The sequence below is a fragment of the Rhinolophus sinicus genome, chromosome 12, assembly GCF_057876585.1.
Source record: "Rhinolophus sinicus isolate RSI-liver-muscle chromosome 12, RSI-T2T, whole genome shotgun sequence".
Classification (NCBI taxonomy): domain Eukaryota; kingdom Metazoa; phylum Chordata; class Mammalia; order Chiroptera; family Rhinolophidae; genus Rhinolophus; species Rhinolophus sinicus.
The window spans coordinates 40,688,875-40,705,019 of record NC_142512.1 but is presented as its reverse complement, the minus strand read 5'-3'; the positions used below and the strand labels follow the sequence as shown (position 1 = coordinate 40,705,019).

Here is a 16,145-nt window from a genome sequence, read left to right as displayed (position 1 = left end):
GGAGGAAGGAGGCGACGAGGAAAGCCAGGCCAGAGAGCAGTGTGGACGGATTCCTCTAAAGGAACTTCTGAGGGAAGAATAAATCCCAACCACGTCTCCCCTGATATGCCTCTTTTCTCCTCTGTAATTTAGACCAACAAACAGTGGGATCTTTGAGGAGGCTTGTAACTAAGTCAGGAGGAAAATCAAAGATAAAGGGGGTGGGGAAGAGGTTTCTGGGGTTCAGATTTTGGATTTTCTTCAGGTTTGGATTAGTGATGGAAAGAGACATTCTAAGCTCTCTTCTGATCTTGAGGTCATTAATATCTAGGGGTTCCTAAGTTAGGCCGGTGAGTTTATGACCCCCTAAACTGGTAAAACTGTGTATGTACATAAGGGAGGAGGGTATTTCTCTGGAGAGAGGGCCCTGAGCCACTGGAATTTGAGATCCAGAAAGGGAGAATCACAACATAAAGGAGTAAATGGAAAACTCAAAGAGGTAGGGGAGGGGTGGCCAATGGCTCAGTTGGTTAGAGCGTAAACTCTGAACAACAGGGTTGCTGGTTCGATTCCCACATGGGCCAGTCAGCTGTGCCCTCCACAACTAGATTGAAGGACGACTTGGAGCTGATGGGCCCTGGAGAAACACACTGTTCCACAATGTTCCCCAATAAAACTTTTAAAAATAATTAAATAATTAAAAAAAAAAAAAGAGGTAGGTAGCCAGATACAGTACAGGATGCCCAATTTTTAGTACACGTCTGTCCCATGCACATTTGGGAAATACTTATATTAAAAAAGCAAATAAACTATTCACTGTTGATCTGAATTTCAAATGTAACTGGGTGTCCTATAATTTTATTTGCTGAACCTGGCAACCCTACTTTGAGGTCACGGAGTCACAGCCTTGCCCATTGCCCGGCTCTCCCCTCCCTGGGCTGAGCTCTCTCTCCATGCAGAGCCATTAAGAGCCACCAACTACATCAAAGAAAACAAACCCCAAACCCAGCATTCTGAAGCTGCTTAGTGTACTAAGCTGTACGTTCTGGAACCAGGAAGCCCCCCACACACATGGAGCTGCCAGGGGTCCTACACCGGCATAACGACAGAACAAGGGGGACAAAACTGGGGGACAATGTGCTCTAGCACTTTCCTGGAGTTAGAATCGATTCCAGAACTGCTTTCATTGCTCTGAAGATAGGAGGAAGTTCTAGCCAGAGCAAAAAACCAAAAGCAAACAAACAAATGAAAAACAAACAACAAAAAAGTAAAATATTAATACAAATAAAATCTCAGCAGATCTTATAGGCCATAATCAAGAGAACTGAAGAATGCTGAAGGCAGAGAGAGGGAATTTGACAACCCCGCCAAGAATGCTCCCTGCAGGCTGTGAAAAGTGAGCTATGCGTATCTGTGTGCATTTCCTCACGCTCGCTACTAAGACAGGTCCCTGGGTATAGTCATGTGAAAGCAGGCACCTCCTAGTCTGTGGATTCTGTACAGGAGCAAAGCTGCCCTCGGTGTAGCTAAGGACACATGCCTCCGCCCAGCCCCCCGCTGGCCCTCCCCTCACCAGTGTAGCCGCAGTGCGTGGAGGAAGGCCGAGAGGCCCTCCATGATCAGGAGGATGGCCACAGTCAGGGTGGCAAAGGCTGTGAAGATGAAGAACAGCACCAGACTTCCTGCCAAGCTCTTCACGCTCAGGCCAATGTGGATAACCATGGTCCACAGCACCTCAGACAGCTCTGGGGACCGGGAAACACAAAACATCCAGTTCAGTTTGGCAAGAGGCGCTGTGGGCCTCGCATCTTGCTCTGCCACCCCTCACCTACAGTGGGCCTGGAGCCCTGGCTTCCCCCAGACCTTGGTGGGACCACTGGGCACAGCTAACCTGGCAAAAGCTCTGGCCCTCCCATCTGGACATCATTCTCCCTGGATTTAGGAGCTGGGATAATCCCAGAACCTTGGTGTAACTTCCACTCTCATTCAGCGCTCCCACCTGAGAGAGTACCCAAAGAAGGGGAAACCAGTTTTTGATCTGAGAGAAATACACTCACGTGCATGAGCGAGACTGAGGGCCCAGAGCCGCAGGTAGGAGGCGGTGTTGGAGATGCAGCCCAGGCAGTACTCGATGGTGTGGATGGCCTGGTGGACCATGGTGTCTCCAAAGTCAAACTGTGGTGGGAGGAAACCAGAGAGAAGCTATAAGGCTGGGAGGGGAATGTGCAGGAGTGTGGGTGGTGGCCATGTGGCACTTTGGGCTCCATGGGCCAGGAGCCCCCAGTGCTGCACTCTATGCTGTCCCAGAAATCCTGCCTGGCTTAGCCCCCACCAGGGCCACTCCCATTCCCCTCAATACACTACATTTTAATGAACTACATCTTCACGAGAGTCTTCTCAGCACATCTGTATTTCTCTCTGCTAGGCCATGAGCCTGCGTGGAGTGTACATGGTTAGGAGTGCTCAGAGAAGGCTGGTCCCGGGACTCAAAGCATCTGCAGCTGGACCGGCTCCGGCAGACTCCCACCTGGGAGTAATCCATGAGAGCACAGGACGGGCTTTTCCCTGCGCTGGAGGCAACCTCCCTAGAGGAGACTAAACCCCTACAGCCATTTGCACTTAAGTGTTACAAACTGCTGGGAACAAGATAACTAACCTTTTTCTTTTGTGACTTCTGAAAAGATGACATAATGAAATTTTGGCCAAAGTTTTACCAATTCCTACTCAGACAGCGGATTAAAACCAGACAGAACATCTATTGGCTTTTGTTTGTTTTCCTTACACCCCTTTCTCCTAGTTTTCCTTTCAATATCAAAAATTATTTCCAGAATAAGGGGTAGGGCTGGAACAAGCTTTCAGGAGTTCACTTTTAGGACTGTTCCAAGCAGCTGGGGAATACAGATTCTCTAGAAGCACCAGGTGACTTTTGTGGCCTCTCACTCTCCCAGGTAGAGCAGCCAGCAGCCATTACAGAATAGGAAGTAGGCGTTTTCCTGGGGCCCCTCGCCATAGCCCAGATCAGAACCCCAGGAGCAGAGGGCAGCTGCCCAATGGGCCTCCCCAGCCTGCCCTGCCCTCAGGTCAGAGTCTATTTTTCACCAGTTTCTTTTAAGACTCACCTGACTCCACACCCAAAGGACACGAGAATTGCCTCGGGAAATCACATGAGGTCGGGTAGAGAAGGGACCTGGCTGGTAAAGCACTTACAGCTCTGGCCTCCTGGGTGTGGCCAGTGGGGAGAGACACCAGCTCCAACATACCATCTTTGGGCGACTGACTCATTTTCTCTCACCTCTGACTACACCCAGAGTATTTCTGGGCTTTTCTTCTGGAACTGGCTCATCAAGCCCCCTAGTTGCTCTGAAAACGAGGGTAATCCTAGTTCCCACAACCCCAACAATGCTGTTAAGAGCTCTTTCCCCCCACTGCTGGTTGTCACTCCAAAGCCCATGCTCAGAGGAAGGAGAGGTCCCTGGCTTCAAGGAGCACAGGTCTTCATTCCTAAGAGTTCTACAAAAGCAGTGACTGCTAGGCTCCTTAGAACCAGTCCCTCACAGCATTTTTATTCCACCTCCAGTCTCTCTTATTAAAAAAGAATGGAGAGGAGGGAGGCAGCTTCTCTGCCAGGCATTACCCTTACTTTCTTCCTCCTGTTCTTCATTCCCAACGTCCTGCTTTGTACCGTTGGGCAAGTCTTCTGATCCATTTAATGGGGGAACGTAACAGGATGAGAATTAAGGAACTCTGTCACTCGGATCGCTGATGAATCAGCTACGATTGGCAATGGATCGCTGCAGACTCTCTCCATTCTCCACTCCGCTTCCTCACCGCCCAAGCACTCTCCACCTGCTTCGCCCTGGCTTCTACCCTCTCTGCTCCACAAACTGGCCCTCTTGGCCCCCTCACCCTTACCTCCCAGTCATGAGGTCTTATGTTCTGTGTCCTGACTGAACCTGTGGTCACTGTCACCTCCCCTCGGTTTCCCTCCTACCTCTCTGGATGTGCCTTCTCAGTCTCCATCTTGGTTCTTCCTTAAATGCCACAGTTCCAGCCTCTGCCCTGACATCTTCCCTGTAGCACTGCCACTCAGGGCTCCAGCAGCCACCCTGATGGAGACGCCCAAATGGACACCTCCATTTCCACGTTGCCCATTCCCAACTAGCTGTGCTCCGTCTCCACCTGGGGCACCACAGACATCACCCAAACTAATTAATTGCTGTCCTCTGACCCCACCAAGACCTACTCCTATTCCATGTCCCATGTCTAACAAAGTGTCACTACTAGTGCCCCCAGCACCCAAGCCTGGCAGTCAATCTTGAATCTTCACTCACTCTCACGGCCTACATTCAGGAAGGCACAGGGACCTGTAGCTTTTACTCCCTTGCCTCATGTTGGTCCCTTCCTTTCCAACTCCCCCTGCAAATAAATGTCTTACCTCACTTCAGGCCTCCCTTCTTTTCTCACTCATTGCAGACTAGCTGATCTCCATGCCTCCCGACTGTGCCCCCTCACCAATCCAATACACCCTCTGCCCCCAGTAGGGTATTTGAGCAATGCACATGGACTGTTACTTCCAGCTTCACTGCCCTGATGACTCCCTGCTGTCCAAACACTCTATGGCTCGTTTCTGCCAACCTCTAGTGTCACCTCTCACCAGTCCCCCAACTCCTGACTCTGAGCTTCGGCCAAGCTGAGTACTTGCTTATCCCCAAAATGTGATGGGCCTGCAGGCCTCTGTATCTTTATGACTATACATATACATACTGATGGTTCTACATGCCCCCTCCCTCCACAGAGACTCTTGACCACAGTAACTTAGTAGTAATTTCCTTAGGGAATCCTTTCCTGGTCTTCTCTTCGCCACCCGCAACTTAGTGTTGGTCAGATGCCCCCTTTTATGTGTTCCCATAGCATCCTGGGCACACCTTGATCACAGCATCTGTCACCCAGATTGTCTCCTCAACTTGTTTGGAAGTTCCTTGAAGGCAATGGCTATGTTTTTCTTCTCAGTTTCTGTAGCACTAAACAGAGTGCTTGAATGGATGGGTGGGATGAATGAATGACTGGATGGGTGAGTGGGATGAACGCACCTGGTGAGATGGCACAGTAGGGATCGGTGGCTCTGACCCTTGCTGAATGGTTACAGCCTTCAAAGATTTCCCAATCAACTGTCCTGGCCCTGGACTAAGTGCCCCCCCAGGGAGAGCGACTGCTGCTTCCCCTGGGCTGGAGCAACGACCTGCATGGGGCAAACAGGTTTTCACAGCCAAGCAAAATGGGGAAGTTCTAGAAGTGGGCTGGGCTTGGAAAAACAGATGTTTTGTTTGAAATCTTTACATAACTGTGACAGTTATCCAAATTTGGCTGTCGAGAACTAGACTGTATGTGTGCCTGATAAAGTGTTATGACTCCTTAGGAAGCTACAGGAAGCTGAACCTCTGAGGGAGCTGGGGACCCAGAGACTGGGGCAGCTGAATTGCAGTCCATCTTGTTTGGATGCCCAGCTCTCCTGGGACAGGACTACAAATGAGGACTGCTCTGACAATAACCATGGCATTGGCAGCTCAACTAGGAAGATGTTTAGAAAAGAGCAGGATTGTTGGAGGTGGTGGCACTGGGAGAGAGCTGAGCTCCTCACTAACATGGCCCCCCCACCCCGCCCCCAGCCCTTCCAGACAGCTCGGCCAGCGACTGTGCACAGGTGAGTGGTCCAGAGGGACCCAGAAGCTCCCGGATGCCAGCACAGGAGCCTCTCCAGCCTTCAGGAAGACTGAGCACCGTCTGTTTTTATACAGAATAGCAAAGATTTTCCCATTCCCATCCAAGTGCCCCCTTAGAGAGGACCAGGAAAGCCAGGAAAGGGAAGGGTTCATAGGTCTAGGTATTTTAGAGAGACGTTTTGGGGCAAGATGCAAACAGTGCAGCAAGGCCTTTCAAAAACCCAATTCCAAACTTGCACGTTGCTAAATGAATTATTCCTGAGCTCGAAGCCCTACTCCAGATGTGGCCTAAACATTTAGTCAACTTTCTTTCTACTCCGTTATTCTGTGTATGTGGCTGGTATAATACAAACTCCTTTCATGCAGATGGATTGTTCTTTCTGGGATACATCCGAGAGGCAAAGCCTCCTTTTGAAAGCTGTCTGCCTCCCACCTGGGTCACATGGAGGCAGAGCTGACCCCAAGCACGGGTCCAGCCATTTCACTTCAAGCACCGTCAAGCTGATGAGGGCAGCAGGAAGAGGCTGGCTGCATCTCAGGGAGGAAGGGGGAGCTTTTCTCTTAAGCATAGGAGCAGGGGACACGGCTGCTCCCAGTGGCAGAGTGACCATGACAAAACATTCCCGGAGAGGAAGGCAGAGGCCAGTGGGATTGAACCCCAAAGGGAGTCACTTCAAGAATGCCAACGCAGACATTACTTGTAGTTCCTTTCAAAGCCATTCTCAGAGGTATTAGATCAGCAAAGTTAATGAAACAGAGACAGAAGTGACCGACATGGGAAGCAGTTAATGGAGATGAGATTTTTCAGACATGGGTTCACGAACTGGTTGGAAATGGCCAGTGAGATGCAGGGTACACGAGTGTCATGTGCGGCCCCCGGATGCAGCAGGGTCAGCAGAGTGATCACAAGGATGGGAAGAGAGAGCCCCAGATAAACACGAAGGCAAAGCAGCTCGTTTCTTACCACTTCGTCCTCGGTAGGCTTGAAAACACAAAGTTACACTTAGTGGGAAGCCACGCCACACGCAAGGTCACGAGTCATGAACACAAGGCTATTGATTGCTTCTTAGGGAGGACTGTTAATGTTTAATGTGAAACGGGTCTAACACATTAGCGGCAGGCCTCCTCGGCACACACGGAAAGCAGATCAGCAGGATTTAGAGCAGTAAGACACATATTTGTAAAAGGCACCCCAACCCTTGCAATTTACTTTTTAAAAAAGTCATACACACAGTGGAAGTGGTCAGTCAGACTGAAAAGTCCAGTCACCTGGGTCCTCAACTCCTATCTTACTTGCTTTTAAAAAGAATATAATGAATAGATGAGATTCATAAGTTCAGTTCAGAGGCTCTGTGGTATGAGTGGGCAGGCAAGGAGACTGCGTTTTAAAAAATTGAGCTTGGAGGTAGTAGTGTAGGAAAAGTTTAGCTCGGCCTCACTACTTTTCGCTCTCTCTGTAAACAGCAGGCAGATGACACTTTTTAAAGGCTTAAATAAAATATCTGCAACAAGAGCACATCAGTGGGACAGGACTGCAAAAGCCCCAGTGGTTACAGTTCCAACTGGAACCACCCTTGGCAGGGGTAAGGGATGAGGATGTAGCCCTAAGCGAGCTGTGTTTCTCGTCATAAGAGCTGGGAAGCTGGGGCTTCCTCTGCCTCGGTACCCAAGAGAGCAGTTCGTGATTGAGATCTGCATGCAACTCAGAATTTAAGAAGTCAAACCACAGAACACAACTGCTGCAGGCTCTGCAGGCAGCCCCTGGAGTTTAGGGTAGGGCCCCACTGCAAAAAGCTGTGGTGCCCTAAGAGGTCCAGAAGGCAGGCTAATCATCAGGATTGGTATTTTCATTTTTCTAGGAGAAGACTGGAGTGAGGGCTCCTATGGACACAAGACTAGGGCTGACGTGAGGTGGAAGGAAAGGAAGCCCACACCGCTGGATCTTACCTCTTCTGCATCTTCTGAATGGGTGGAGAGCTGGTCATGCTGAATAATCTCAGCATCCTCCTCTGTTGGTCCGTTGCCCACCCTGATCCCACCAAAGTTGAGAGTTCCCTACACAGATGAACAGAAAGAGTAGAATTTGCCTGGGCTTTAATGTGACATTCTGTGAGGTGGGGAAGGGCGATGGTTAGTACATACAAACCTCAGAAAAACATATGTTCTAACAACAAAAACAAAACCCACTGATCGAACAGCTAAGTGAACACAAACCACTGTTCCAACCCCAACCACCACCACCCCGGCCCCAGCCCCAGCTATGTTTACACCTCATCCTGATCAGGGGAAATGTGCAGCCCTGCCAGCTGCACCAAGAGACGCCGACCTTGCCTTGGTCAATGCTAATTGAGAATCCTGCTAGAATGAAAAGCTTAATACAACAGACTTTCCTAACCAGTGTAGCTCTATCTGTGAAGCCATCGCTAGCCTAAGTTTTTCTGGGACTAAAGATTAGACTTTCTAAGAGGGAGGAGGGCCAAATGACATGGTGATTGTAACCGGTTTGATAAGCTTTCAACAGGAGCCCAAGAGTTCTAGCAACCTCTCCCAGAAATATACTGGGTCTCTCTCTGCTCAGGAACAAAGGACTTCATAGGCCAGGGAAGGAAAAAAGGCTTAATGTACATTAGCTCGTGGCTAGAGAATATGGAGTTAAAAAAAAGAAAACAAGATTCCTTTCCTTCAATGGAGGCTTCTGGAGTGTTAAAAACAACTCTTTCACAGGCATGTGGGCAGATGCTGATGGGGTGTTTTGTTTTTTTTCCTCACTTCCTAGGCATAGTTTTCAGTAGGGTCTCCAGAACCAGAATATCTAAGTCAACCTGATTTGGAAAAGCTTGGGATTACTGAGGCAAAAGGACTCTTCGGGTACAAAAAACAGGCAGAACTGGGATTAAGTCTGACAGACGCCAGTTAGTGCTAACCTGCCACAGAGTGAAAGGAGCTGAAGAAACAGCCCCTAGACCCACTGCATATGGTTTCTGTCCGAGGAGCCAAACAAGGTAAGAGCTGGAAGACTGTTCTCCTGCAAAACAGCCTTCTGGGCAAGCAGCGCCAACAGCGTGTAAACAGGTTTGGTCAACTGCCCTGGGGTCCCCACTCACACCTTCATTTTTTACCACTTACTGACCACCACTCCTCAGAGTTTGGGCAAATCCTCATGTCCTGGTTAGAGAATCAGCTCTATCAGAATCACCTCGAAAGCTACATTTCCTTAAATAGAGATTCCCGAATACTACCCCCAGGAAGAATGAATTTGGTAGGTCTGGGGTGGGGCCTAGGAAACCTGTGTTTAAAAAAAACATTTCCCCAAGTACAAACTGTACAATCATTTTGATTGTCTATCAGAATTGAAAACGCACGCACACACACACAAAATGCATGCACCCTTTGAGACTCAGCAATCCCACCCACTGCTGAGAACTTGCTTATGAAATTTTATCAAGATACATGGAAAAGGATGTTCCCTGCACTGTTATCTGTAATAGCAAAGAACTGGAAACAACTAACACATTCATCAGGAAGAGAGTGATTACATAATTGTAGCACATCCAACAGAATGGTCTACGGAATGCTAGGCAACTATAAAAAAGAGTATCACTATGAAACAATCTCTAAGATATACTAAATTTTTAAAAATCTAATAAAGCAAGGGGCAGAAGAGTGCTATAATTTAAACATAATTCCTAATGTGTTTCAAATATATATTTCAAATATACATAGTCCATACATACACTTATATTAATAGTGACACATATGCTGACATATGCACAGAAACAATTTTAGGCAAAATTCTGTTACTCTTGATGAGGAGAAGGGTATCAGGGATAGGGAGGCTTTCACTTTCAGTATTATTTGCATTTAAAAACATTTTATGAGTTTATTTGACAACATCTGCTGAGGAGCAAGATTTCAAATGCTCCTTTATTTCATTTTCTAACCAAGTACACCTACTGCTTTAATTTTATTTTTTAATGTCAGTAGGGAATTGTCTTGGTCATGGAGTATGCGCCATCCTTATTTCCGCTTCCACTTATCTGTTTTGTTTTAATACCCTAAGAAACAAATAGAAAGTTCATCAGGTGATTCTGATGTGTAGGTAGATTCAGGAACCGCTAAAGCCCTGGGCACCTCTAGATCATGCAAACATTACACCTGACCACCCTCAAAAGGTACACTGAAAGGGCAACAGGGGGCATGGATGACAGGAGAGGCCTCCAGCATATCCTGCGATGGCTTAGAGGAGAAGAGGCGGGCTTCGGGTTTCAAGGCTCCTAAAGCAGAAGGCCTCTTCTGATTTCCCCAACCAGAAGATAAAATGACGGGCAAACAGGTTAAACTTCCAGCTGGACACTGACGACTGTCCTCTCAGAATATAGGGAATGAGAGTTATAGGAAAGGGGATGAGACACACACATCAGCAGAAAAAAGAAAAGAAAAATTAAACTGTGATACACGGTTTACAGACAACCAAGAGGACACAGAACAGAACAAAAACAAATCAGTGTTCAGAGCCTCAGCCCTTTGGAGTCAAGAATCCAGGGCCCTTATAAAAGAATTATCATCCTGATGCCTTCAGGCTGCTCTCCAGATGTTTGGCTGAAAAAAACCAGTGGGCTAAGAAGACCCTATGAATGTGCAGGTTTCCAGACTGGGGACTTTTTAACTTGAATAGAATCAAAGACGAGGATGCCAGATTTAAAAGCATCAAGATTGACACATGAGAAACACATCTTAAATATACCAAGACCAGCAGAATGAAGAGCAATACATGGAAAGGATGTCAATAAATGGATAGTATGTGCTTTAAGGGATTTTTAAAAAAAATTTTCATAGGAAAGGAGAAAGTAAAGTCTTACTTGAAAATAATTTTGAGCGGCAACATTAAAATATCTTCTGATCCAAAATACCAGCCCTTTTAGACTAGTTCTAAAAGGATGACTATAGTAGTTTTCTAAGTTTAAAATGATCAGAAATACCTAATGAAGGAAATGGTTATCCATTTAAATATTTTGTTCTCTTTTAAAGGAGTCTGATGCTGCTAGAACACAGCAGTACATGAGAATCACTAAGGTGAGACTTAAAAATCTTATAGATTTATTACCTAGAATAGATTGGACTATTTTGTTATTAGGGCACTGTAAGATTTTGGTTAAGAGATGTTTTTAAAGACAAATATTGAAATGCTTAACACCCAAAGTGCTGATACTGAATCATGAATTAGTACTTGAAGAAGGAAAGATCAAAGCAGAAGATGAGTTTGGTTATTACATCAGATGTACAGTATACACAAGACACACGGCAGAGTGGAGGTCTCACTGGAACAGCTAAGGACATGAGGGCTTTTCAGTCTCTCACGAAAAAGTAGCCATGTATAAGCTTCCACTGGAAAGAGAGTAAGTCACAGCTAAAATGGAACAAATATCCAAGCACCAATCTGAAGCAGAACTTTTAACGTGTTGGGAAATAATTCAAGAATCACAGAGTTGTTCTTACTCCATGCTGAAAAATCATCCACTACATGGTCACAAAATACAGACACAAAAGTGGATGAGTCCTGCCATCTTGGATGAAGATGATGGGACTTGGAGAGGGTACAACAGCCACTCTGCTTCCATAAACATGACTGTACTTACATATTTGAACAGAAACTTAGTAGACCAATGGCAAAGATGGTATCAGAATCTACTCATAGGAGGTGGAAATCTTTTCTGTCATCTTCTGAATGAGTAACAAGGACATATTTCCCAAGAGCACACATGTCCCACGCTCTCAATATAGTTAAGAAGAATTCTGCTGCACTGTTTGCCACCTCTTTAAACAACATGTGATGGTTTGTTGGTTTCAGTTCACTCACTGTTGCAGCCGCTGCTGCCTCTATTCCCTGTTGGCTCGGGGTTGGGCTGACTGGGGCCTCCACAGGTTGCCCTTCCTGATAGTGAATGGAAGAAAAGAGGAAGGGAGAAGGAAACAAAGAGGGAGGGAGTGAAGGGGGAAACGAATGGAGGGCACATGGACGGATGAAGATGGTCAGAAAAGGGAGAAGGAGGGTCTGGTAACTCAGCTGCTCTCTAACAGGAGTAACAATCTAACAGCCGTATGAGAGTCATGCAAAAAGATCTTTTGGGTTTTACCAGGCAGTGTAATAAATAACCATTATTGCATAGCCAGAAATGAACATTTGGCAACTGTGTGTGTGTGTGTGTGTGTGTGTGTGTGTGTGTGTGTGTGTGTTTAGAACTCATACACACACACATTAAGTAAACACAAGCATGTATGCTGTTTTTGAAAAAGAAAAAAAACAACATGCTTCAAACCCAATCTTTGCTCCGGATGTTTTGGTTGGTGAAAGTATCACGGTTTTATTTTAAAAGAAAATGTCTCAGCGCCAGCCCTGTGGTTGCCCAGGCAAACCACATGAGTGGGCTCAGCCAGCTGCAGCTCTTGCAGCCTTGCTTTGGCTGATGCTGCATCTAGACAGGCCCAGACCTGGATTTTGCTGAGCACAGTGTGAGCAAATCATGACCAGGAAAGGTAAAAACTTATGACTTATTCTCTATACCCGAGCTAGCCAAAGCGGAATCCAGATGTCCGAGCAGCAAAAACATGTTTTTTTCTACTTCAGCAGGTCCAGTGCTTACGTTGAGATATGACACAAATGCATTTTAAGAGTATATAGACTTATGCACAATTCATTAGGTCCAATGAGGAATTGCCTTGATCTTAAAAAAAAAATTTAAAAAAATAAAATCTAGTAACTTTCAACAACGGAAATACACCCACCAAATGCTTCCTCCTCAAATACTGATGGCGAAGGACCAGAGGTTTAAATAGCAGCATCCACGGTACACACAGTAGGGCAACCACTACCAGGAAACACTGAATTCCTTTCTGCAAATAAGGACAAGGCACATCACATTTAATCAAACATGCACTTTCCAACTTCAGCACAAATTTCCCTCCAAATGGTACTTTCTTACTGATCTGTGAATAATGCTACTCAGTTCCTCAAAAACATCAGATGTCATGGCAAAGCCCAGGAACTGTCCCATAGGAGCGAGTTATTATTCTACCCTTTCTGGACAAGGAAATTACAGAAGACCCTCCCAAGTAAGAAGAATGGACTGAATTCAGATCTGGATGTATGGTCTGAAAACTAAATATTACAGAAATGGATTTTTAAAGGTTTTTTTAGGGTCACAGAAATAACTAACTTTCTGACCTAGGGGAACCACCTAACACAGTCCACTTCTGGGTTGACGCACCTGTCCAGAATACAGCATCGAATTAGAGTCTGGGTAGGAAAAGAGGAACATGTTTATGAAATGGATCAGAAGGCTTGGCGCTTTTTTAGATGTATGAGCATCATAGGCTGTCCACTTGTAAAAAATAAGGATAACCAAGTAGCCAAACAAAGAGGTCATGAAGATTATTTCAGGAATAAATCCAAAGTAGATATTCAGGGGCTTCTTGAAATAGCTAAAAAGGAAGAAAGGAAAAATGTCAAAGGTGACTAGACCCAGGGTCACCCCTACACCAAGTGGGGTGCTTACTAGATTTTCTCCTAACACTCCCTCAATTCTGTCCTTATCACTTTAAGAAGCAACAGCCAGAGCACTGGAGGCACAGAGACAAGCAGGATTAACCATGACTTTCAAACGTTTGGACCTTGAACAGCTCCAGTACCATCCCCAGCATTCTCCCATGAGAACGAGATTGGAAAATCTAGTATATTCTGAGACCAAAGTTCATAATTTTATGTGCGTTACACATCAAGGTAAAAAAAACCAATAATAACTCATTTTGATGAAAATGACACAAGGTTTTCTCAAAGATCTTTACTACAAGTATAAATTGTTAAGGGACTAATATTAAGTAAGCCTCATTTAAGAACATGCAACCTGTTTATAAAAGCACTTAACACAGAAGGGTTCGGAGTTACTAATCCTTCCCCAAAGATGTCATGATTTCTTTAGGCAAGAGCATCATCTAAACTACATGCATTCTCATAACAGACACAGAGTGACTCACGTATGGTTGAGAAGGCTCAGGCTGACTCCAAACATCATGTGGATAATGCCAAGGATAACGGACATCTTCATCTTAAAGGAGTTGAGGAAGGTCAGTTTATTGGTAGCAATGTTCCAAATCTGTCACAACCCAAGAAAACAAAAAGGTATTATAAAGAGGTCTCAAATGGAAAAATATTCACCTATTTAAGAAATGGGTTGTTTTTAATTATGGAAAATTCTAAACATAGACTTCAATAGTGAGAACAGTGTAACAAACTCCCACGTACCTATCACCCAGCTTCAACAGTTACATCCACTTACAACTCACAGTCAATCTCGTTTCATCACATCCCAACCCACTCCCAACCTCCATGTTATTTTGAAGCAAAGTCCAGATATCATACCATTTTACCTGTAAATATTTCAGTACAGATCTCTAAAAGGACTCATTTTTAAAACATGAGCACAATACTTGTTATCACACCCCAAAGCATTAACAATGGTTCTTTAATAGGATGAAATATACAGTCAGCATTCAAATTTCCCTAATTGTGTTCAATTTTTTTAAATAATTCATTTATTCAAATAAGGGTCCAGATAAGGTCTGTGCACTGGGATTGTTAATATAGCCCCTAAGTCTCTACTCTATTGGTTCTCCCTCCAGTTCTCCTTTTTTATTCCTTACAAAATGTTTGTTGAAGAAATTTGGTTGGTTGGTTATCTTATAGATGCTCCCACAATCTGTTTTGCTGATTGCGTCCCTGTGGTGCTGTCATTCCATCTACTCATAAACATTAATTTCCTTAAGCTTTGTCCCCTAAGGCCCGGGCGCCTGTAATATTTTCCAGACAGTTTTTCTGCCTCCACTTGGCCATCAGGTTACGTTTCTTAACTCATGACTCTGATGCAGTCAGTTCCCTGTGCCAAAACCAACCCTGACCCCCTGTCATCCCTAGGCTGAAGTGTAAACTCTGTAGACTGATAAGCCAGATCTCCAGACTCTTTCTGAACTGACCTCTTCATGAAGAGCTCATCCTCAGAGACCTCCAACCTGAAAACTTATGACTGGTTCGCTCTTCTAACCCCAGTCTCACCTGAAAATCAGCGCTACAACTCCAACTGCCTGACAGACATTTATACCTGGGAGTCCCACAGGCACTTCAAACTCCATATCTACCCTGTAATCAAATAAAATGTCTGCCAGGAAAACTGTAACTACAGATCATTATATAAATGTAAGATAATATTTTTACTAGACTCCAAACTACTTGAGGGCAGGAGCTATGTCTTAAAATTCTGTGTTTCACCCAACAGGACACTGTGCGTTGGAGACAATAAGGATTCAATAAACATTTGTTAAATAAATGCATATATAAAATGTTATTAAACCTCTCCAAACCTCAGTTTCCTTATCTGTACAATAGGAACAGCATTACCTACCTGATAGACTTGTGTGAGGATAAATCAGATATCCTGAGGACTCAGTACAGTGCCTGGTCCACAGTAAGCATTTCAGTAACACTAGCTTCGATCACAATTAAAATAATTAACTTTCATCTCTATGCTTTTGCACACATTTCTCACCTATACCAATCTGAGATATTTTTTAAAGGCGAGATTAATTCCCATTTTTTATAAGAAACCTTAATCTTTCTGGCCCATAATGATCTGTTTTTCCTCTGGAATTTTGTAATCCTTACTGTCTAAAGCTTATTCTGAAATTCCCCCCAAACGCTTTTTAAATTATCAATACAAAAGATTTGATCACACTTTATCTGCCTAAATATTTGGGGAAAAAAACCAATTAAATTCTCTGATACGTCTTGTAAGTATATAAAGAATGGAAATCTAAACCCAAAGGAAAAAAGCTATTTCTGCTTTGTTAAAACAAACAAAAAATAAAAACCAAACTAAGTTAAATAAAATAAATTAAAGTGGGAAGGAGTCTTGAAAATCAGTCTTCCTAGAGTCAGTATTATTAGCTACCTCTGAAATAAGCAGCTCAGGAAAAATTATTTGGCTCCCTAAGAAACCTGGGTCTTTTATGGCTGTGAAGTATACTGGACAGATAGATACACCAAGGTTTTCCAAAAGTATGTCCACTAAAAACCAAACAACTATTTATTTTCACTTTAATTCTCTCACTTCAAAGTCACAGTCTAAACTTTTAGTATCAGACATATAGGAAAGAAGTGCTCTTACTGGATCGATGCCAAAAGGGTATGGTCCACCAAAAACGCCAGGGACAGCTGGGTTCAACTGGAGCACAGGGTTCCCATGAAGTGTCTCCTCCCTACCATGTTAGGAGAAAAGTTGCATTTATTTTTTATCAACAGAGAGGAACTACTGGGGTCCAGAAACTGATCCCCAAAAGAGACAACTACAGCTATCTCGTCTCTTCAGTAAAAGAGGAGGGACAAGTATCTGAGGTGAG

General features: G+C 44.7%; 1 protein-coding gene across 8 annotated transcripts in view; it reads right to left on the bottom strand.

Moving 5' to 3' along the window:
• Window positions 1-16,145, bottom strand: part of ATP6V0A1 (ATPase H+ transporting V0 subunit a1) — a 51,569-nt gene that overhangs the window by 6,061 nt on the left and 29,363 nt on the right. For 3 of the 8 annotated variants that reach the window (XM_019747623.3, XM_019747625.3, XM_074320262.2), the window contains exons 14-22: window positions 15,914-16,004; window positions 13,731-13,849; window positions 12,965-13,178; window positions 12,483-12,590; window positions 11,557-11,631; window positions 7,647-7,754; window positions 6,664-6,681; window positions 2,037-2,154; window positions 1,553-1,724 (exon numbers count right to left, since the gene is read on the bottom strand). In XM_019747623.3, the coding sequence (XP_019603182.1) occupies window positions 1,553-1,724; window positions 2,037-2,154; window positions 6,664-6,681; window positions 7,647-7,754; window positions 11,557-11,631; window positions 12,483-12,590; window positions 12,965-13,178; window positions 13,731-13,849; window positions 15,914-16,004 (1,023 nt within the window). The remainder of the gene's footprint in view (window positions 1-1,552; window positions 1,725-2,036; window positions 2,155-6,663; window positions 6,682-7,646; window positions 7,755-11,556; window positions 11,632-12,482; window positions 12,591-12,964; window positions 13,179-13,730; window positions 13,850-15,913; window positions 16,005-16,145) is intronic. The other 5 variants (XM_019747628.3, XM_019747626.3, XM_019747629.3 and 2 more) reach the window with 3 other exon arrangements.